Source organism: Gnatocerus cornutus, chromosome 6, assembly GCF_029298725.1.
Source record: "Gnatocerus cornutus isolate USDA-ARS CGAHR chromosome 6, icGnaCorn1.1, whole genome shotgun sequence".
NCBI classification, from domain to species: domain Eukaryota; kingdom Metazoa; phylum Arthropoda; class Insecta; order Coleoptera; family Tenebrionidae; genus Gnatocerus; species Gnatocerus cornutus.
In genome coordinates, this window is record NC_142238.1 from 13,794,896 (window position 1) to 13,818,903 (window position 24,008).

Here is a 24,008-nt window from a genome sequence, read left to right on the forward strand (position 1 = left end):
ATTCATTTTCCAGATGCGGAAATATAGTCTGCAGAAAAGAGGTTAACGTTAAAATGTGGGGAAGCAAGATGGATGTTTAACAGAACATAGAAATCGAACGAAAAATCAGTTTACTGTGTTTCAATGACTATTTAATAAAAAAAGTGCATTCAAATTTAATATCACGAAAATTCTGTGAAGCTTCCGGCCAAAATATTAAAATTCATAAAAAATTAACGATAGGTATCGATTCGTGGTTACCAATGGCTGTTAATCGTCTGCTGCATTTGCAGGAGCTTTTGGTGCAACCAACATGCAAATCAAACAGATTATAATTTAATTAAAATAAAGCAGCCCCCACTCTGAAGAGTTTTTTCATTGTTTTCGTAGGCCAATGCTTAAACGATTTTCGTCTCGAAGAAAATTATTCATAACGTTCGAGAAAAACAGTGGCAGTAACGAATTTTTATCAATTGAGTATTCCCGACAAGAAACTGAAAATGTACTCATAATGCATCTTCTTGTTACCTTGATAGGAAAACTTTGAGCAAATTTATTCAGAAGCAACGAAGGGCGTACTAAACGTGTATGAAACTTTCAAAATGTAATACTAAAACTGTGTAAAGACAAAAGTTTCATTTTAAGTTTTATTTCGCTTTTTCGCAATTCTGTATATCTTGTTCAGGAAGTAGAACGTTAATTACTTAAAATTTTGATTATTTTCTACAGTGAAAATAGAACAAAAAGCTAGCAGCTAACGCAATATCAAATCATCTTTATCATTACGTTGTCTGCTTCCAAACTGTGAAATTAAATTTCTCTCCTACAATTGATAAAAAAGCCTGTGTTGGGTTGCCTACATCAAGCAAAATTTTAAAACTATAACTGTAACGAGACGGATTTTACAATTTTTTATTTTGTAAATCACTCTAAATTAGCAAATCTTCTGCAAAACTTCCTTTGATTAAGCATAACTTGGACACTTTTCGTGTAATCAACTTGAAAATTTCTGGAGATACTAATTTTTCCTTCTTTATCAAACAAACTAAATTTTAAAATTGTGGCTGCAACGAGACGGATATCACAATTTTTTATTTTGTAGATCACTCTAAAATTAGCAAATCTTTTACAAAACTTACTTTTGATTACACTAAATTGACCATTTTTTGGGTAATCGTGTTAAAAATTTAATTTTTTTATCTTCTAAATCAATCCAAAAAGACGGCACAAACATAACATTTGCACAGCATTTCCAAAAGAAAACAACGTAACTCAATTAGCACTCATTACAGATGTTATTCCACCTAACTGGACATAAAGAATCGTGTAAAAATTCATGGTGGAACGGTAACTTTCGTGAGACACAAACTAAATTACGATGGTGGTACACCTGCAATGAAGTCTGTACAAAGCATTTTTTTTCAGGCCACTATAATTTTAAGAACAATAGCTTTTGTAATCTGTTCAAAGATGCAACAGTGTCGCAACTTCAACAATATTGTAGAAACCTAGATTCAATATCTCATTATGTTAAGACTTAACAATAAGTAACGGCGAACGGAATCGAGGCCAAAGAATCCCATCTGTATGAGCCATGAATTTAAAATGAGCAAAAGTGCATGCAAATCATCTCTTTGGACAGTAAAATGCACATTTAAATTCAAACGTTAATCGCCACAAAAATTCTTATAGTTTTCTTTGTGCATTGAACGCATTGAAAATATTTTGACCCTTATGTAAAATCCACGAGTGTTCGACAGAATTGATGTGAACTGATCTTATCAAGTGGAATACAGATCGCCCCTTTATCTGTGATTTGGCCCCCAATATTTCAGCAAGAGCCCAGTAATGGACCAAAGTGAAAACTCCCCAAAACATTTGAATGTTGATGACCCCCAATTCGCTATTTATATGCGCCACATGCCCTAACTTCCTTTCCGGAAGCGTTGTTTATTATTCATTTTCTGCTTCGCTCATCTGTTTAACATTGTTTGAACGATCTAACGTGAGAATTCTTAATTCGTTCAAAATCATAATCTGACTTCGGCCGGAATTGGAATTTTACAGGTCAGCCGCTACGAAAGCACGACTAAATAGTCGCTTACACTCGCTCAAGCAAATTTAATTTCCTTTGTGGTTTGCGACTATTTTTGCTAAAATCTCCAAGTAAATTGAGTTAAAATAATCCGTTTGATTTATTAGCAGATGGAGCAGGTCAGGTCGACTCACGTTCAGCACTTTCCAGATAAATTGAGTCGTCTATTCTTTATCTCATTGGAAAAAAGATCAGACGAAGAGATCCAATTCGGATGTCTAGGTATTGTTTGCACGCACTCGACTTGAAACTCAATAACAAGACGGGAAACAATAGTGAAAACGGAATTATTAGCGCGAGGAGTGAATTATTCACTACCGTCATCAAGACGAATAACCAGCTTTAATAATTCACGCCGTGCTAGAGAAGCACGAAATGTAAAAGTGTTGGACACAAGGATTTTCTTTTAGCACGTCCTCAAAGCACTCCGTATAAAAGAAATGTGCTTGGTCGACAATGAAGTACAGATTGGAGGCCTTCGTGTTTAGTAGGATTAATTCCATCCCTTACTGGCGAGATTTTTTGTGGCTCAAAACTGCTAATCTCTAATTATTGCAAATATTCCGGGGATGTGAGTTTGAAAAGCGGACTTATTAGTGAATAAAAACAAAGCGAAACTGCACTTTGTTTGGCTCTGTGAAAATTCCTTGTGGTCTAAAACCGGGTGAATTATTACGGTTTACCCTTTCATATGCTGTATGTTGAAGAGCTCGAATGGTATTAAAAAGCCAATCCGCAGTAAAAGCGATAGACGAATGCATTACAGCTTTTATTTATGAGCTTGTACAGGCAACAACGAGCAAAGTTTGTACATTAAAAGAGGAACACATTAGAGACGTGCTGCGCTTAATTTCTTGTTTGTTTACTCTCGTTGTAAATATTCGACGGGAAGTGCTCAAAAACTTTTGTGTGGATTTCGGGAGGAGTGCGGATGTGACGATATTAATTTTCATGACTTCACTTGGGACAAGCTCTTAAAGCACCGGAAAGCGCGCGCAAAAAATACAGTAATTGGCATAATAGCAAAGTTCGATTTTGAAGCGTTGCGTGGTTATAATTTCCCTTATTAATCGCACGCTACCGTTCTGAAGGATAATTTGCCAACAAGGGTGTATCAATTAAGTTTTGATTTATGATGGAAGTTTAACGGTGTACACATGCTGCTTACCGTGGCGCGACCACCGAACGACACTGTTTACATTATCTGGAGATCGTTAATTGCCGCAAGAACTAATGTGCAAGCGATCACCGCAAATGGTTTCGTCGTTTGGCTGAAATATTGCTTGAATTTGATTCGAATCCGTTGATACTCTGCCAGCGATAAATCATCCTAAACACCGAGTGTAGGAAATGAAGACAAAGAGAATTGGTAGATTGTCGAACGAGACTACACCCCCGAATTCTGCAAAATAAAAAGGCGAGATTATAACTAATTCCAGTGTTCACTTAGCACTGCCTTTTCGAAGACAACTCTAATCGATAACCGATGCTCAAGTGAGGAATTTCTATCATTATCGCTCCGGTTAACAATTTTCCTACAGAACAACTTGTTCTATTTTTCTCGGCGATTTTTCGATACACCCCGAGATTGACTACTCCATCACTGGGGAAAATACGTCTTCTATCTTGCTGATACTTGTCAGAAGTTAAGTAAAGCCATTCAGACGCCCATTTGTCGGCTCTTGTTACAACTAGCGTACTCGAAAAATTTATTATTAACTTGTCACTTTGACTTATTGCTACGTAATCCACTAAAATGACTTTCCTGGAGGAAAATAAGTCTCCTGACGAAATTCCATTCCGAGATGGTCCACCAGGAAATATTTCTAATGATGCGTTCATTCAACGAAACTCTTACCGAAACTTTGCGGATTTATTTCCAGTTCTCGATACGAGGAAAATATGGAAAGGTCTCCAAGTTTTTACCATCAAAAGAACTAAACAGACATTATTCGAAATGCAAATATTCGGAGCTGCATAGAAATCAAAACTGAATTCCACTACTGAATAAGACCTTTGACAAAATACTGAAATGACAAAAAAAGCACATTTCCTGCAGTTTCTCAACACAACAAACTTACATTTAAACTTCGCTTTGATTTAACTTCGAGAAAACTAATCGCAAATTACAATTTTCCTGAAATAACAACTTAAAAAGTTAAATTAAAATTTTAGTGTTAACACGTTTTTCCTGCAAGTGCATTTTTTCCACCATTGTGCTTCCTGGGAGCTTGAAAAACTCCCATTTAATACATCACAAGTTGAATGATCGATTTTAATTAAACCGTTGCAGTGATACATAAACAGCTTAACCAAAAAGCCATTTATAATTAAAAACCTCCGTAAATATTTGATCTACCGCTTTGACGTTCCGTTCAATATGACTTTCCGGATCAATAACAACTCAACATTTTTTGCCCCCACAATCTTAATTAGGTTCAAAGGAGATGAGTTGAGGTCCAAGTTATTTGACCATTCTATTTATTTGATAAGCTCGAGGATGTGACGCGCTTAACTACAAATTAAACGTAAACATGTCGTTTCACTGGTGTTGGAGTTACAATTGTTTGTTTTCATTAACATAGCGCATAATGCTTTTGGATAATTCGTACCAAGACAAACACCTATTTCCATATGGGTTGGAAGGAAGTTTGATGTACAAGTAATCAATAACTTGGCAAACAGTCCTATGTCCATAAAGGGCACGTTTTAGTGTGGTAAGTTCGTGGGACCGGAAATTCCACAACTTTCGTTCGAAGTGGAAGGAAGAGGTGAGCGAAAAGGAAAAGGTAACAACCTGCTGTAGGTATCAACAGATATTTCCAAACCTCTTCCAACTATAATTGCCTGGCGCATCCACCATTTTCAGCGCTCTATGAATGCAAAGCTTTTCAGGTCAGATTAATGAAAAGATTAGGTATAAGGAAGAAGAAATCTCTAGGAGTTGTTCTGTGGACCCGGATTAGTCAATGCGATTCCGATTAAAGTGCACCTTAGATCTAGATTACAATATAGGTCAGTCCAACGCACGTGTACTGGTTTGTTAATGCGACTAAATAAAGTACGAGATGGAGAAGAATTGAAATTACACTTCTCCAAAACGAGACCTAAATTTTCCCCGTTTTGGAAGCCCTAGATACTTTTAGGCGAATTAAGAACCCCCAAAGGCAGCGTAGCTGCTGTGGATATGAACAATTCGTTATTCTATTTGTGAAACTTCTTCCAAGCGCTTTGAAGGGTGTCTCCCGTTCCTTTGTCTCCGCTCCCGACATTAAATAACCCTAATGAATTCATAAGAATCCGTCGACAGAGTGGCGGCGGCGTAAGGTAAAGTCAAATAAACGTAAGCAACGTATATTTACCTTTATGTATGATCAAAAGATTTCGCTCGGTTTGAAAATCAAGGGCTTGGCAAGATTATCTCAGTCTCTGATGTATATTTCTTTCGATTTTATCAAAGACGCACCGAGATTGCCGAAGCACGGCGAGCTTTTATACTAAAAACAAACGATTCCTCTCAGCTTTCTACGATTACGGACTGTGATTAAATTAGGGTTAGTGAGATCGGTCAAGCGACTCCACAACTTACGGCGCTATCACGTCTGAGCCCCCACGTTGCCACGACGACTAATTATAGTCGAGAAATTAAATTTCAGATCGCTATAATGACGACATTATCGCTCGTGTTTCGCAAAATGACACTTCACTTTGGAATTACAGGAAAGTTGCCTAAAGCGCCGCGGTTTGATCGAGTTCATTTGTCCGGTGACCACTCAGCTTGTTTGCTGCATGGTCGCATCCATTGACAACGCGCCTGATTTTCTTTTTTATCGCATTCTGTCTAAACTATAAATTTACTTGTCCACGGTGGTGATTTTCACGCTGTTTGCTTTGATCAAGCACACTGAAATAGATTTACTGTGGAGATAAATGGTTTTACATTTTTTGTAGACTTGCATCATTGCAACGTGCGATGTTAATGTAGCGGACTTAATATATAACTTTAGATGGAAAATGTGGATGTTATAAAATCGGTCAACTATAAACTACCTGTTTGGTGTTGGAAGCTTCCAACCGTGCTAAAACCGGAGCAAAGTATTTGGCTCCAGGGAAAACAATATTTCTATGACTTGAGGCGATTGTCGAAGGGAGCTAAAGTTCGCTGTAAATGCTACCAGTTAACTGTTCCTACAAAGAAATTATGGGTTTAAAAACCGTACAAATTGCCCGCTGAACTGGTGCTCGTACAAAGCTGTGTAAATATTTGGAAAAGTCCTGATCGATAAGAAATGAACGCCCATTCTGGAAACTTGCATTTTCCGTTTGATATTAACATTTCATTGAAAGCTAAAAAACGTCGCTCAAATTTTAAAATAAGAAGAATCAAAGTGATATTTCCAAGTCTTTATATTCCAAACTGGGGCAGTAGCCAGCGTAAAGAGGAGAAATTGAAAATTCGTAAAAAGTTTGAAAGTGACACCAATTTTTCGCCCGGACTAAAAGCTTTTAACTGTACGTCATCTAAAATCATGAGTTGAAAATTTGTCGGATTTTATTGCGTTTCGCTTAAAAGTCACTATTTTCGCTGGGAATTAGAAATTCGGAGTGCCACGTTTCCTCCGACTCTTTAAAACATCTGTAGGTCACGCTTTAAACTTCCCGCCATTAAGTTCCGCTATCCAAGTGAATATTTTATCCATCGCCGTTCGAAACTTCGCTAATAAGATATTGTAAGAAAAACGTACGAGCAAAACGTGTGGACTCGTATCACACGTTTAACAACGCAAAGGAAATGGAACTAGAAGCGGATAAAAGCTCGGGTATTTACGATGAGAATGGCAAATCGAAAGGGGAAATGGGGAGAGCCGAATAAATATTGAAAGGTTAGCCTAAACTGTGTAGTCAATACAAGAGGCCTATTCCAAGATTTGCATTTTCCACGCGAACACTCATCTAATCAGTAAAATGCTCCCACGTTACCCAACTGCAAAGCCTATAATACGTCGTCGATATTCCACAAGAGGCCTCAGGACCGAAGCAGATTACCTGTGATGAATTTTGGGGGCCATTATCTGAATAATGGCTCGTGCGAAACGATTAACACATAAGCAACTTTCGACAGGAGGATCAACGAGGTTTTGGAGCTAAACGCCTTCCACACTTGCAGGGACCATTCTTGGCGAAGTTTTATCACGCTGAAAAGAAAAACTGAAGGCGCCATTTGTTCGGTTTGTATCGTTTTTGTCTGATCAGTTCTTTCTGTCTGCTTAAGGTACCTAATGAACCAAAAACGATCCAGTTGCAAAGGTCAAATCCCATAAAAAAACGAGATAACTGGAAAAGCGAAAGATTTTAATTAAGAATCTCCAATAATCTTCGACAAACATTCAAATTAATTAGTATTTCGTTGAGAGAAGCTTCGTTGAAATGTTTGTTGTTTGTGGCCAGGAAAAGTGAAATTTGCGAAACGAGCAATGGCATTTCCTCTTGTCGGTCAATGGCCTAAAGACAATCTGGTATTCGAACTTTAGAAAATTTATGATAAAGACGTTGGCATCATCCTCGCAAAGAATATATTTATTTTTAACTTTCCCTCCGCTTCTCGAACATTATTCAAATCTTTAAACCAAACTTTGAAAGTAAACCGAATTCACTTTTCAACTCAGATGATACAATTTAATTAAACTCTCCAACAAAATGCAAATCCTCAACAAATAATGGATTCCATCCAAAACAAAAGTCGTACAATAAAATGTAATCGCATTTCTAGCCCAACTAGTCGTCTCTGATTCTTATTTTCGTCCCGTTTATCTTCTCCATCACGAAAGAAAAGAATAATTTTCGCCTCGAATTTTCGCGTATTGTGCTTTTCAGTGTTTGTAGGTGACGAAACCATTTCCCGCCTTATAAAAGAAAGTCAGCCACAACAAAAGGACCTAAAATTTATGACAGACAGTCCCATCAGTTTGTAAACACGCTGCTCGTATAATAAGATTGAATCGAAAACAGTTCGTTTCAATTCGAACAATGTTTTATTCTTTGGCTTGACAACAATAATGGAAAACATACATTGAAAGTCTTCCCTCATGTTTGATTTCAGAGAAAGGCCGAGAAAAACACGTCTGCGATTTTAATTTACTTACACTTTTTGTCGTAGAAAACTATCTCTTGAAAAATTCCAGCCATGTGGAGTGCTCTTCTAAGAAAAATTTAATTTCGCGAAAATTCGCCTCAGGAGTGACCCGTCGCCATAATCAGCACATTCTTGTCATTTCGCACGTTTTTCCACTGTACATTGGAATTGAATGGAGGCTTCAACCCCAAGATTTACTTTGAATATAAAAAGCAGATTTGTTTCAAGGTTCGCACATATGTCTCCCATTTATTCGATCTAGGCAATTTATTCCCGTTAGCGGTAATATTTGCGAATAAGTCGGGCGTTGCACGCGACAGAAAGAATCTGAAAACGGGATTTACGAGCGCATTTCAATATCGTATCGAGACCTGGTTTGTATAAAGAAGACTTTCCACGTGTCACTTCACCTCATGACCACTCAAACAACTTGATTTCCCGAGATGAAATCATTTTCATGCACTGGACGATCCCAACGGATGTGATAGTGGTCACAGATATCCGATCTATATTTAAGAGGATCGACCGAACGTGCAATTTTACGAGGATTATTACAGAGTTTTTTGCTCTGTCAAAATTGCCATTTAGGATAAAAAGAAACTCGTTTAAGTGGGATAAATTAGAAAGACGAAATATTCCGGATATTACGATTTGGGGGAAAAAATTGCAAACCGGGATATATTGGGTTCCCTGCCGACTTCGATAAATTCCAATGGGCATATTACATTCTGTCTTGTATGGTATAGGTGGGATATAAAATTCAAAGGAATCCGTCAGGATGCCCCACGATTTTCTAATAAAAACGAACATTTCATTCGAGGTTTTTAATAAAAATATTCATAGTTTGCCTTCCACGACGAAAAAGAGAAATCCATATTTGGATAATCGTTCAAATATTTAACGTTCCTCGGATATAAAAAATTCAATATTAAAAACATCGGCTATTGATTTCAATTTTCTTTCTTAAAAATAAAAAAAATCCCACACGCCAATTAAAACCTCCTCGTCTGACCAAGATTCGGGCCGCTTCAGTTCCCACATCATTGCATGAATTTTGCATCACTAGCAACATTGACTAACTAACCGCAAACAATTGCGCATTACTTAAAATTTCACACACAAATTATCAAGACTCAAATTGAAGCAAGCGGCTCCATCCCAACACACGTTTTTCCCAGCTCCATTGTTTGAAATTCATTCGAAAAATCATTTGCTGGAAAAGGCCCGAAAGCCTGTTGATTTAGTAATGGAGAAATCGTGTTGGTAGAAATGAGCGCATTTCAAGCTGCAAAAGTAATTACGTCTCATTTTTAATTGGGTTACGCCACTTGGACACTAGCCTAATTTATTTAGCTACCCTCAAGTTGAAAATTTCAGGTTATTATTACAAAGGGTTGTAAAGAAGGAATTTTGTAATGCACTTTGGGTGGCTGGGATCGTTATCCAAACAATACATGAAGCCAAAGTTTAATTGGGAAGGGTGTTTGTGTCAACAGGGTTGAAAAAGAACGATCCGGAGGCGAATATTGATTTATGACATTGCACAGTGGAATTAATAGGAGATAAAATATTTGCAATCATAATCTGATGAAAAAGAAGCAGAGCAAACAGGGCTGAGCGGCGAGCTGACCTCACCGATAATACGAAATATTGATAACGATCCTTTCTAAACATTGGAAATTTGAAGATAATAAACAGTTTAGAGTTTTAACCTTCACACTGTCCGGTGACTAAATTTTACTGCAATTAGAAACGAATTGGGATTTTTGACGCGTCAGTGTTGCCATCATCTCTAGAAAACTCAGTGGGTCCTGTGAATTAACCTTAATTAACCTCGATAAAAATAATCCGACTCCCCCTCCACGCAATAAGAATCGATATTAATTAATAACAGTTAATTGATAACGTAATTATGTTGTAATTGATGTGATTTCCATTCAATTAGGCAATTACACAACGCCCATGAGAACTAGAGAGCTATTGGAGTGGCGGTAGATACTTGAATAGATAATCCATTATAACATCGTGGCATGTCAACCGTTACATCTCGGACAAATACCATAATTATCGACTCTGTATACTAATCCACCAAGATACGTTATTCTTAGTCATCAAATTTCCACAGCTCGAGGTTTATAGTTTCCAATTTATGATATACTCGAAACTCTAAAAGAATGAGCTCGTAAAGCCAATATTGCGAAAGCGTTAGTTTTATGTTTTGCATCAGATTTCTTTGTTGGGAGTTTAATTTGGTCGTTTTATTCCTAACTTCTTTACGATATGAAGGTATAGTAACTCTATTTTTCTGCAAGTTTCGCTGGAACTTCTTTAGAGGTGTGATTATCTGGTTGAGAGTTTCCATAAATTTCGCGTGGAGTGTTGCTGTTTACGGCTGTTGAAATTTAAGTGACGGTTGCAGGGAAACTGGGAAAAACGCCAATAAAATAAAGAAAAAAAAAGAATAAAAAGTAGTCATTTTGGTGATATTATTTGCTGGCATTTGCGTGAAATTCTGTGCTTGTTGGAAACAGTTATTTACGGTGGCATCAACTTAATTATACTTTATTATTATACAAAATTTAACCTTTTGAAGCAATTTTATGTATAGAAATACAAATGTCAGAATTTAAAAATTTAACACAAGGAACTGGCGAATTAAACAAAAAAAAAACATTTCAAGATATTTTCAGTTAATCTTTAAATTGCTTGATGTACAGATTATAAGATAGATACTTAGAATTCTACTTCTAATAACCCGTCTTTTGTAGAAGTATCTTTTATCTACGATCTTTTTAGATTCCGTTTCTTCACAGAAAGATAAAATCTTCCTGATAGACACATTCATCTAGACAGATAATTTCGGAAGAACCAGAAAGAATCACGAAAATTGCTTGTATTATGGAGAAAACTATGTAAAATAGTCTACAAATCAATCGAGGAGAAAAATTAAAATTAGAAAAAAAAAACGATTTCAATTATCTGTGGATTCCACTTTCGTAATTCATAATAAGTGCACGCGACCAGTTTTCTCCGGTTTATGCAACAAGTTACAATTACAAATGTAATTACACCGTGCTTGATTCTATCGTTCTATCGAATTTACCTTCATAGAGACAGAAGTTGGTCTTAAGAAGAAAAACATTTTTAGTGAAAAGACATATTATTTATTTATTTTATCGAAACATGAACATTAAGATGTATCTAATACGTTTCTATGCTTACATGTAAAGTACTTCATAATAGAGATGATAGAAATAATTCATAATAACATAGTTACTGTTTCATAATAGCATAGTTACCGTTTCATAATAGCATAGTGGCCCTTAATCCATAATATTCAATGTATTTTCGAAAATGAAAGCAACTCCGAAGACCAAAATCTGAAGATTTCCATTTATTTATATTAATTGTAACATAACGCGTTCAAAAATTAAGTCAAAAATTGGAAATTTGCAGAACTGTTGGGTGGTAGCACTGCCTCATTCGTACATGTTTCGATAAAGCTTTGTATTTACTACGGATATTAACTAATTCATAAAAAACTCGGACGTTAACAAGTAACGTCCTCGTTCATTATGAATTACTTAATATCCTTCTCAAATAAATAGCTATTATTTTGCAACAATCAGTCGATAAAAATAAACTTTGAAAGTGGTTTAGTAACCATTTCACCCACTGACAGAGATGTAGGCATAAATAATATCACAATAGATATAGTAAGCTCCGTTGCATATCCGAACCATATTAGTTCCGAAAGCTGAAGGACACATCTTGGTACATTCTAGTCAATGACATCGACGACCACAACGCGGAAATTCAACCTCTGCATTGAAACCACATTTACATCCAACAAAACACAACACAATTCTCGATACACATAAAACCAAAGATCCAGATAAGGTAAACGGTACTTATTTTGAAACCATTTTAATGGTGTTCAACAGAGGTAGATGTGAGTGCTCAAAACCTCCCAAGAAGTGAAAGATGCTTTCATTGCCTCACCTCAAAGAAACGAAGGCAGTACCGAGATCGCAATATACATCAATCAAAAAAAGCTTGATTTTGATAACCCCAAGTTGGAAAATTTCACCCTAAATTTCACCATAAACTTAAGATGGTACTTTTTAGTTCAAAACAGTAAAAACAAGTAATAAAGTGGCATTCGAAAGGTTCAGGCGCTACGATTACAAGCACGTTCTAGATAATACGTTTATCAGTGTTCATCACATTTTATAAATTGTATAGATTTAGCAATAAAATGTTCCGCGAAACTATTAAAACTACAAAACCTAATCGAACAAAAATTAAATAATGGTAAGATAACCACTTGAATTATTGTCCGCGGATGCCAATGTTACAAATCATTCTCCGAATTACGCAAAACTTTCAATAATACTTCGTCGAAAGATAACCAACTTATTGATTTGAGATAATAAATCGAAGGTAACTGTTCACTCGCAAAATGAAACTTCTGCTCATAATACAACTTTTCGGTACATAGGCATACAAAAAACGACAATTTCTGATAATTATTTTTTAGTTTTTACCACCTGTGGGGCAATAGATGGACCTGATCTTCAAGGAACATTTTGCAACCTACCAGTAAGACTATTTTATGTCAGTATTTGCTACATTTATAAACTCATTATTCTAGGAACATGTTCTTTTTAGTACCCAAAATTACAAATGTAATTTTACCCTTCTTGATTCTAAAGGGCATTTAAGTTCCATCAAATTTACTTTCGTGACGACTGAAGTAAGGTGGTTTTAAGAAGTAGCACAGATTTTGAAGTCCTTTTTAGTGTCAAGACACATTTGATTTGGGCTTTGTAACTCAACCGAAAGACGATGTAACAAGTGCTGAGATAGTTTTACTCACAAAAAAGGAACTTGACTATGACGTGAAGCAAGAATATAGCTGTACACTTAAAATGACGGTAGGGACCTTCTGTGGTTTTATCATAATAAAAGAGCAATTTTAGAATGATGCTGGCCTCAGTAACGATGGTTACATCTATGTGGATGTAATCAGAAAACCAATTTGGACTAATATTCCCAGTATTAAAGAAATTAAAGAAAAGGAAGAGATAGTGGTGATACCATTTTTTAATACTATAACCTAATTGTTGTTTGTAGAAATTTAATGTGTCTGCAGAAGTTACTAATCATCCAGAAGTTTCAGTGGAGTATTATCTAGTCAATGATGACGGTACAAATGTAGATTATTTTATTGGTTTTCTTAATAACATGTTCTAGGAGCTTATCTTTCATCGGTCCTTCGGCGACAGTTTGACTTCGAATATTGGATAAATATAAGCGTTGAAAGTGGTTTAATAACGATTTCTTCCATTGACAGAGATGTAGGCATAAATAATTTTACAATAGATTTATTAGCCTGGGTTCAACATCCATTGACTTCAAATACAGATGGACACATCTTAGTACTAGTCAATGACATCGACGACCACAATGCGAAAATACAACCTATGCAATCAAACTACATTTATGTCCAACAAAACGCAACAGAAGTCTCAATCTACATAAACGCCAATGATGCAGATCAGGTAAACGGTACTTATTTTGGTACAATTTTAATCGCATTTAACAGGGTCCAAACGCGGTTTACCTCCCCGTGCTCAAAACCCCTCAGGAAGTCAAAGATGCTTTTAGTGTCTCACCCCAAATAGGCGAAGGAAATACCGAATTCAGTATAGACATCAATCCAGAAAAGCTTGATTTTGATGACCCCAAGTTCGAAAATTTCACCATTGAAGTAAGAAGGTACAAAGCTATGACTTCTAATTGGAATATTTTTCTAGTTTACTACAATCGGTGTGAAAAATAACAGTCACGTGGACAGTTTGACCATGTCACTCCACCTTGCGAAGTACAAAAGTGCGGGTGGCATTATTACAAGCACGTTCTGGCTGGTACTTCTATCAATTTTCGTCAGATTTTAGCATTTGTATAGATTTGCTAATAAAATATAAAATGTTCCGCAAAACCACCTACATTGGAGCACACCCGTGCATACTTTCAAAGGTCAAATGGTGGGGGTACCCCTAGGTACTACCTGTTACCTGTCTTGTAAGGTTAAATTCCTCGCCGGAATGTTGCAAAAACTGATAACAAAGTAACAAACCTTGATTAAACCATCTGGTGCTGCTGATACAATCCACCAAGCACTTAATTCCAATTAAATGCACTGAGTCAACACACCCGAAATCTCGAGCACATTCACATGACCGCACAAAGAAAGAAGCCGGTAGGTAACAGTTGTAGAGTGACTGCTTACTGAAGAAACGGAAAGCATTGCAAGAGGGGACTGCGCGTAATGCTGTTGAATAATCCCGTCAAGGTTGGAAGAGAGAGGAGGTGAGGCAACGCGCTCAAAATAACATAGCGATTTTGGGATTTTTCACGGTTTTGTGCTGCCAAAAGACTACTTTTGTTGGAGTTAGAAATTGGCAACCAGTCAAAACCCAATAGAAATTGGCTGCACTTCTCACATCGCTTGATTACCAATCAGGCAGACCTTTGCCACGCGTCACTTGGCTGTAGTCGGAGTACTTCTTACTTCTTAGCATAGATCTTAGTCGGTCCTCACCGATTCGTACCGAGCGAAGACATCATCTATTATCTCGTTATTTCCTAATTTCACTTTCATTAGATTCACGTTATATAAAGTTCACGAACGTTACGACATCGCTTCCGGATTTGATACAAAACAAACGAGAAGAATGAAAAAGGTATAAATTATTCATCTAGGAACTGAGATGACCTAATGGTCCATTTTCATAACCAATTTGTTGACATTGGAAAGGCATGTACCGTTATGGCTCGGCACAAAAGAGTCGGTTTTGTCGCTAATGCGAGAAACATGACCTCAGGTTTGCGTCATTTTTCTTTATTTTGTTGCCATTAGATCACGGTAGTTTCAGAGCCGCTATGTAACATTGTTCGAGGAAAATAAAAAAAAAATCGGGGCATTGGCACTTATAGGAAATAACGTTACTAATTATTACAAGAACTCTAGTCTTATTTTAGAATTTTTATTCTTTATATCTATTCATCTTGTGCTTAATTGGACAAACTTCCCGACTATAATTCCTAGAAATTCCAGTTAATAACATTTTCGCGTTCTCAAACGACAAATTGGAGAGGTAGAATTACAGTTATTTTTCAAGCAACCCCAAAACGTCGAACTTTGATTTTATATCGATGATATCTAATGAATTCTATTAATATTCCAAGTGCTTTTGAGATAAATTAGGAAATTTCCCCTGAAAATTGTCCGATCAATCTTAATACAGACGTAGTCTTCCAATCATTTCGTCTTTTTTCCAAATTTAAAAGAAGTTAGAACGATTTGCTCGTAACTTCCAAATTAATTAAATTAATCTAATGTAGTCTCGGATGATAAATTTGCCGGAGAAAATTCCCGTCATACAATCTGCTTAAAATATGCCGTCGCATGTTATTTTAATTGGAAACTTTAAAATGTTTGTTATAAATAATTCATGACGTCCAGGGTGTAATTTAACACTTTGTGATTTAATTTGTAAGTCCCCTGCAACGCGAGTCGTAAACTGCAGTGTGAATATTAAAAACGACGCTTTACATCGATTACAAACTCAACAAATCGCGTCTATTTCAGGATGAAGGGTCAACTTAATTATAAATGCTTATATGGCAAGAGCGAAATGTCGAGGAAATTCGCACACAAACTTCCTGCAGTAAGAAATTCAGACGGTCAAAACATGAAAGCTCAGCAGGAAAACGGAATAAGAGGATGTGTTTGTCGGAGGCAGTATTAAATTTGATTACGTCTTGCTTCTGACCATGCAAACAATTTCGAAGCTTAATTACCAACTGTCGCCTGGAAGCCCTTTTTTAAACAAACGGTGGGAAATCTGCTCATCAGCAGTTATTGAGTCGCAAAGTTACCTAAAAGAAGCCACTTAAGCTCTTTATTTCACATTTGGGGCTATTTTGCTTCATGGCAGATTAAAGCCGACCTGGAATCACTTTAACCTACTTTTGATGGCTTGAAAGACGAGACGGTGGATGATATTTGATACTGAATTAGCGACGGTGCTTCGCACTTTCAATTTAGAAGAAAAATCGTTCAAGCTACTTCGTGCTCTTATGCAACCAGTAATAATTCGTAATACAAAGTCCAAGTTTCTCTCTTAATTTGTACAATTTTTCCCGGGGAAATTACGGGCGTTTAAATGGCGCTTTGCAAAAGAAAAACTAGTTTAAACAGAGTTGTTGGCTTATAAATTTCCTGCAGGTGCCAGCACACAGCTCTGGCGCTTTCCCCAAAAAACGTTACTTCTGGAACAACATTTTGTTACAAATTAGTCTTTAATTCCCACAGTTGGTAATTAACTTGTTTTACAAAGTTCGACCACAGATTCCCTTTAATATCCTCGGTAAATCTCTCGTAAAATGTATCCCACGTCTCGAGCGTCCATTTTAAAAATATCAAATCGGAAATAATCCAGACAACGAAATAACTCTTTCTCCGCTAAATTACGGTAGTTATTTCTTATCTTCCGGTTTTACACATCAGTAATGACGCTTTTATCGCCTTCATTTTTATTGCAGGACCATAACACAGTGGAGATAACATGTAAATAAAAGCGTGAGCGACGCGTTTAACCCAAGACAATCAATTTCGCGATTAAATTATGAGTAGCAAAAACCTGACGCACTTTTCCACTTTTAGTGTTATTCCCTCGGTGATGGATTACAGCCGTGATGAGTTGCAGCGAACATTAATCACAAGTCGAAAAAACAACCGTTTGCTGCGAATAAGACATAACATAACCCGAATTATCCTAATTGCTTTCGCGTTTAAAATTTTTCCCCAGCTCGTTTTTTACCCGCATTGGAATTTCGGGACATAGTTTAAGCTAGTTAGCGCTCCAAATTCCGATGTGCTACTTTTCCTAATTCTCCGCATTCACGTCTCTATGGTACGAGACATTTATCACGCATCTTGTGGAATTTGCTCTATTATTGAGACTAGGCGATAGGGTTTTTTGGGTGCGAGCAGCTTCTTTGTTGTTTAAGGCAGTAAATTTCGTAACACTAGACTGAAAAGTGGGTGTGCACGCGATTTCCACCGAGTGGAGTAGATGGTATCGTGGTTAATCACAATCTAAAAGAAACTGGAAATAGGAAACCTTCTTTAATAAATCTTTTCTTGTGACTAGATTATTTTCAAATCGGTGGCGAGAGATTATTTATTTTTATCTGATCGGATTGGCTATTTATTGTCAAGGGAGAGATACCAGCCGCAGGAACGGAATTAACTAAATGAAAAGAGCAGGGCCCAAATCCGCAGCTTCCACGAAGGGAATTTTATAGAGAAATACATTTATCGATAACGTTACTAAATTAATTCTAGTAATACGAAGCGCAGATGTCTTAAATGGCTTGAATTTCGTTTCAGGTTTTTTCTCATATTGTGTTTACCGGTTACCTATTTTTCCGAAGAAAATGGTTCGAGGGAAATTCGTTTACAGTGTTTCGCTCCATGTGAAGTTGTATATGAAAATAATAAACAATTATTACCGCCCCGAACCCCAATTCGGAATTTTCTCCGCCCTGCGTAGCGGCCTGTAATTTTCTCTTTCCTGGCTGCGGCTAACCATTGTGGAATTAAGGGTAAAGGGTAATAAAGAAAATTTGTGGTGCAGAAAGGAAATGCCGATAAAGGAAGTAAATATCTGGCTAAAGCATTCAATATTCGAATACAGTCCGGCTCTAAACTAGAATGAAAGTAGCTTTCAGATAAAAGCCCCGGTAAATAAGTAAATCCCAAATGACCTAGAGAGAATGAGGGAAAAACCATACATGCATTATTGCTTTTACCCTCTCAAACCCGCTTTGAATAGAACGACACTCGAGCTCCTTTTATATTTTTATACTCGAAACATTGTACAAGTTTAATTTAAAAAGAAACTGCGACAGAGAAATTAACTTTGTTCGGAAAACTTTTATTCTATCTCCAGCATTCGGAGCAAAAACCGTTTTATGCAAAGACGGTACGCTACGTTATCTGTACAAAGCAGGAAATTATTGATAGCCTTATTGGGAGTACTAAATCACAGCATTTTAAAAGAAGGAATACAAATTTTGGATTTTTTTATTTGTAGGGCAAACTCAAAATTCCGATTTTTTAATGACACTTTTGACGGCAAAGCTGTGAAATTTAGTAAATTCATTGCTTGAGAGTCGCTTAAAGGGTGTACAAAATTTTATAATTTTAGAACTAGAAGTAACAATTTGAGAAATTTCTATTTGAATGATAATCTGAAACTCAAATTTTTTTATTAATTTTGTAAATCCTAGATTTATAACGTTAAAACTACGAAATTTGGCGGGTTTATTAATTTTGATGCGCTTATTAAATGTACTAAATTACATAATTTTAAGACAAGAGAGAAAATTTTTGAATTTTTTTTATTGGGACAAACTAAATGTCAAAATTTTGTATTAAGTTTTGTAAATTTGATGGTTATAACACAAAAGTAATGAAATTTGGAAGATTTATTGTTTTAGGAACGCTTATTGAGAATACTAAATTACAGCATCCGGGAAGAAGAAATAAAAAAATTAGAACTTTTTATTTGTAGAACAAACTCAACATTCCGATTTTTTTCACATTTTTTTTGTAACCACTTTTAATGTTAAAGCAGGAAGATTTAGCAAATTCATTGCTTTAAAGGGCGTTTGAAAATTCGTAATTTTAAAATTAGAAGCAACAATTTTATAAATTTTCATTTGGATGCAGATCCAAAACTCAAAATTTTCCATTTAATGCTGTAAATTCTACATTCCTAACGTCAAAACAACAAAATTTGGTAAATTTATTACTTTGGATGCGCATATTAAGTGTACTAAATTACGGAATTTTAGAACAATAAAGAAAAATTTTGAAATTTTTTATTATTAGGATCAATTCGATTTCGAAATTTTCGATAAGAAACTGCGACAGAGAAATGAACTTTGTTCGGAAAACTTTTATTCTATCTCCTGCATTGAGAGCAAAAACCGTTTTATGCAAAGACGGTACGCTACGTTATCTGTACAAAGCAGGAAATTATTGATAGCCTTATCATTATTAGTATGGGTGTACAGGGCTCGGAATTCTGCCATTGTTATACCGAACACGACCCATCCATCTCCGGATTAATGGCTCTTGTAATGTATGTGTGTGTAGTGGATTTAAGTATTTGTCGCGCACCGTGATCTCAAATGCGACCATGTGATTAATGTAAAAACGGATTTTTTGCTTTGTCGTGTCGCTTCGAAGATTCACGGACGCGACAATAAAGGAAATTGTTCAGAAAAGTTAATACGTTCCTGGCCAAACTTTACTGGAGCAGTCTTCCAAAATGTAGAGAGCATCTCGCCATGATTTTATTAAAAGTGCAAAAGGGTTGTGAGCAGTTTATAGAGGGAGTTTACTTTCAAGACACTAAACTTGGCGCATAACAATAAACAACTTCATACGTTTTTCTCGACGAGCTTTATCAAGCTTTTACGGCCGAATTTCCAAAATCTTTTAATACGAACAAGCTTCAGAGCTACAAGAGAAGGGTCAAATATCCCAACACCCCGTTTTAGCCCAGTTCTACTTTAATTTCCAAAACTACCATCCGCTATAGCTGGAATTTTTTCTCTTCGCTCTCCCAATTTTGGCCTCAGCTTCGTTTCGCCTCTCTATCTGTCTCGTCTAGATCAAAACGTTAAAGTTCTCGGCACGTGGCGACGTAACAAGAAGTGCGATTGTGTCTCGCTTCCGAAATGGAAGCTATTAGTGGCGTCTGGTTAGCCCTGCTTCATTATCGACTGTTCCTGCGGTTGCGGTGCGATGTCTGACGCTGAACTAATGCAGACTTCTAAGTCCGCAGGGGGTTAGCAGGATCCTGCTTGAAACCTCCTTGTTCCCGCCCTTCTTAATGAACTAGGTCAAGTTAGTTCTTGTGTGTATTGTCGTGTGCAAACGAAGGATTAAGAGGCGACGAACACTGTTGCTGAGGAGAGGCAAAAAGGACCTCATTATAGAGGGCTAGACGTTTAAATAAAACCATTTCTGACTGTACTAAACCACATTTTTCCTGCAGCTAATTTTTAGTGTGCGCTCCCAAAAATATCTATTTTACAGACTCATTTAAGCTCCTAAAACCACAGTGGTTCAATACAACAATTAAACAATTTTATTTAATCTAATTATTAGATTTGTAAGTGAATTTAACGCAATTTACTTGCTGTTTTCGGTATTTTTTTTTCCTCGTCTGTAAACAGCAACGATTAGTCCGCAAAAACTGTATTTTACATACTTGTTATAAAATAGCTCTTTTAAACTCTTACAGTTTCTGTGGAATGTTAAACAAAAACTGTCAAATTGTCACCAAATTGTTATAGTTATTTTAGGTGCGGATTGACAGTTATTTCATTATAACTTTATGTTTTTTGTAATTATACTTTGCGATTACTAAAAAACTTGTCAATTGCTTGTGGAGCCATCTATTAATCAAAATTGACATGTATCCATTATAGGTATCTAACTTATCCCTTTCAAACTCACTGTTTTTTAAAATAGCTTTTTCGTAAATCGGAAAAATCTCTGCAGAAAAAACGACGTATAGTTTAGCAGAAATTTGCTGCACAATAATACCAGATTAATCAGGATTTGTAGTGACTTTAAAAAAAAAGTAATCTGTGAACTTGGCACCTGTGTCGCAATGATTGCGTCCAAATCACACTTCTAAAATAATAATGCAATGAATATTCAACGCAATTATTCAAATCAAGATTTTTATTTGCATTGAAATGAACTCCGTTTTAATTCCTTTGAGACTCTGTCGAATCAGGTCTCATTTAAAATACTCCAAGTTGTGTTTTCTGTGATACAATTTTATTGAAAAATTATGCCAATCGGCGGCGAAAACTAGAAAAACTCTCTGTATCGACCAAACTGTCAACACTGAAAGAAATATTATCGCGGTCATCAATTTCTCCATTTATATTTTTCCGATAATCATTTTTTCATGATAGATTGCATTTTGCCTCCTTTAACAAATGAGATGAACATGCAGACATTATACGATCTGTTTCCGGTGAGAATCCCATAACCAGAGAACCGCCCTTCTCACTTACATTCGTTTCGCTGCTGCTTGACACCCTTGCAACTTTATTATCAGCTATAAAAACGGAAAGTTATAGGAGCTTAGCAAAATGTGCCGCAGTAGTGGCCTTATCTATAGAAAAAAACTGCCGATAACAAAATATTGTATCAAAAATGTGCAGGGACAGGCTTACTTATCGCCTCACAAAAAAGTAGCAACGAAAAGTTTCGGCGTTTGATTAAGAAATTTTATCCTTGAATAGGTAATCTAATATTTATTTAGTCTGAAACTAACTCCGGAGAAAATAGACCCTAGAATGATATTGCTTCTTAGTAAAAATTACACGTTGCGGAACTTTGAAATTTATTAGGTTTGCGTAAGACAACCCCTTGCATCGATTAGTGAAATATGAGCGATGTAACAAAATTTTAATTTTTATAATGTCTCCTGAAAAATGACCACCTCAGGGTTGTTTTACAATTTGATTTATGACCGGTCAATGCAGGTTAGGTCACCTCACGTTCAGCACTTTCCTTTCAGGATAAATTGAGTCGCCCATCCTTTATCGTGTTGCAGAGAAAACTCTCGTGTTCACTTAGGGTATAAACCCAACTTTCAATCCAGGGTGTAAATTTTTAATTTAAAAAACTTTCTAAAGTAATATTTATGTTAAAAGTGGCGCCGCCGTAATTTCATTTTTCCTAACAAACTTTCACATTATTTTCCTTTTAAGATTTAATTATGACACCCAGGACGGCCTAGAAAACATACATGTTAAGGCTTAATTAGTGTTGAGATATAACCAGAATTTAGTTTCATTAATACAGTCCTATGCTTAGCAATGCCGGAATGTTTCTGTATAATTAGCGCGGTTTAACCTGGCAGCCAAGCATGCTCTTTATTCACTGGAAAAGTTGGAAATTACGTGAATTGTTTCGAAATTCTCCATAAAACTGTTTATCTCCACAGCCACACATTAACTTAGCACTAGACAATCTGCTCTTATCAATTCCATCGCGGTTTGCAAATAAATTATTTCGCTTATCTCTAATTAGGACGAGTTATTGAACGCTGTGCTGAAAACGGTCACAAAATGGGAGTTTGAATAATATAACACTTCAAATATTATTCCAGAACGCAATTTCCAAAATTGCCGGAATATACCGGCGCACCCACCATTTTACCGATACCCAAATTTGATCATTTCAAATTCTAAAACTGTGGGAATAACTTTGGTAAAATTCCAAACAACGTTTTTCTGCTCCGACTCTTTAAATTTTGGTCACGTTTATTCGGTTTTACAAAAATGCCACTGTTTGCTTTGCTTCAACAAATTAGCGTTTGAGCCTCTATTATGGGGCAGCTTTTCATTTCGTCGCTCTGATTTGTGTATTTTTACTTGTAAATAAATAGATTTAGCGCTAATGCGGCCTCCAATTTGTGTTCACCTAATTTCAACGGTACTTTTTGAAACATTTATTTAAAAAATGAAAAATATTTAACTGCAAATTTTCATGACATGTGCCTAGAAAAATACGAGGACCTTGTTGTTGCAGTGAAACACAATCCTACATGTTATTTTATGTAAATGTCGGAGATGGTTTTGCAAATTTTCTGCGGACTGTATTTTTATTTTTATATAAACAAGGACGTGTTGTTATTCTGTTCGAGTTAATACCGAAAGATGGGAGGGTGCAGAAGAGTGACGTAATATCTAATAAATCCCATTTGCAGAACGAGCTGTCAATATTGTCTGGAGATATTCAGAAATAGACACTTTAGTGCTCTTTCCGTATGCAAAATGAAATTCAGTCTATGCAGCAAATGCGTTTGAAAGATAATTTATTCAAAGTCAATTTTAACTGCTGCTTTCAAGAATATATTTCGAAAAGAAAATCAAAAAATTGTAGTGCGAGCTGGAAATTTTCTGGATACAATAACGTAAATCAGTAGCACGAAAACTGCTTTGTTCTCGTGATCATTAAATTCACTTTTAGCTTCTCTTTCATTACCTTTCCACACGAGCTATTACGACCGAATAACACTCTAATTCTATTGTGATTTGAGGAAGTGTTCATTTTCTTGATTGTAATGACTAGTAATTGCGTTTTCTACCTTTCAATTTGTCTTCGCACTTTAACGTAACGGATTTACGTCCGTGGATTGACAGGAAGTGTATCTTTATAAAGTGAGAGATTTTGTCCATAAATTATGAATTTAATGGATCCGTAAAAAGCTATTATGCTAATTACATTGAATTCACGAATACAAATGCACAAAGGCTCGGATACACAAAAGATTCAAAACGACTTCCATTCCATTTCGCCCCATTGTTCGTGAGATCGAGAGAAAATATAAGATAATTAGCTGATTTTTTTATTTAACTTTTCCACTAGTTTTTACAAGGAAAAGTCTCGGAGTTTTCGCGCGTCGATATTATATCACCACTGAACTGTATGTAAATGTAAAGCGGATTCTCTCAAGTTTCCTTTCAATTCTTTTCAAACGCCCCGGAATTGAAGGGTTGTTAGAATGCCATCCAGATTTTATCCATGATGCGCATGTAAAATGTTTTCTAAATCTATCAAAAGTGCATTTGTAAAATCCACTCAAACCGGAAATCGGATGTGATATCATATTGATGTCTCCACAC

At 36.1% G+C, this 24,008-nt stretch overlaps 2 protein-coding genes across 5 annotated transcripts in view; one reads left to right on the forward strand and one right to left on the reverse strand.

Annotated features, from left to right (window-relative positions):
- Positions 1 to 14,554, reverse strand: part of Cad87A (cadherin 87A) — a 64,558-nt gene extending 50,004 nt beyond the window's left edge. For all 3 annotated transcript variants that reach the window (XM_088039367.1, XM_088039368.1, XM_088039364.1), the window contains exon 1: positions 14,350 to 14,554. The gene's annotated coding sequence lies outside the window, so the exon portion shown is untranslated. The remainder of the gene's footprint in view (positions 1 to 14,349) is intronic.
- On the forward strand, positions 12,449 to 14,290 carry LOC148173165 (uncharacterized). 2 transcript variants are annotated; one of them, XM_088039370.1, is made up of 9 exons: positions 12,449 to 12,700; positions 12,748 to 12,809; positions 12,862 to 12,963; positions 13,010 to 13,144; positions 13,190 to 13,300; positions 13,344 to 13,416; positions 13,464 to 13,771; positions 13,816 to 13,980; positions 14,027 to 14,290. In XM_088039370.1, exons 1-9 carry the CDS (start codon positions 12,670 to 12,672, stop codon positions 14,165 to 14,167), a joined length of 1,128 nt encoding a protein of 375 aa, XP_087895496.1. In that variant the 5' UTR covers positions 12,449 to 12,669; the 3' UTR covers positions 14,168 to 14,290. The 2 variants fall into 2 exon arrangements, with proteins under 2 accessions (XP_087895496.1, XP_087895497.1); XM_088039371.1 differs by having other exon boundaries at positions 13,190 to 13,297; positions 14,027 to 14,288.
- Positions 14,555 to 24,008: the final 9,454 nt, after the last annotated feature.

Bases quoted from the DNA above. Each gene is read 5' to 3' on its own strand.
- LOC148173165 (XM_088039370.1), top strand. From the start codon at position 12,670: ATGAAACTTCTGCTCATAATACAACTTTTCG. The intron at 12,810-12,861 runs GTAAGACTATTT...TCATTATTCTAG, and splicing joins GAACATTTTGCAACCTACCA to GAACATGTTCTTTTTAGTAC. The intron at 13,981-14,026 runs GTAAGAAGGTAC...ATATTTTTCTAG, and splicing joins TCGAAAATTTCACCATTGAA to TTTACTACAATCGGTGTGAA.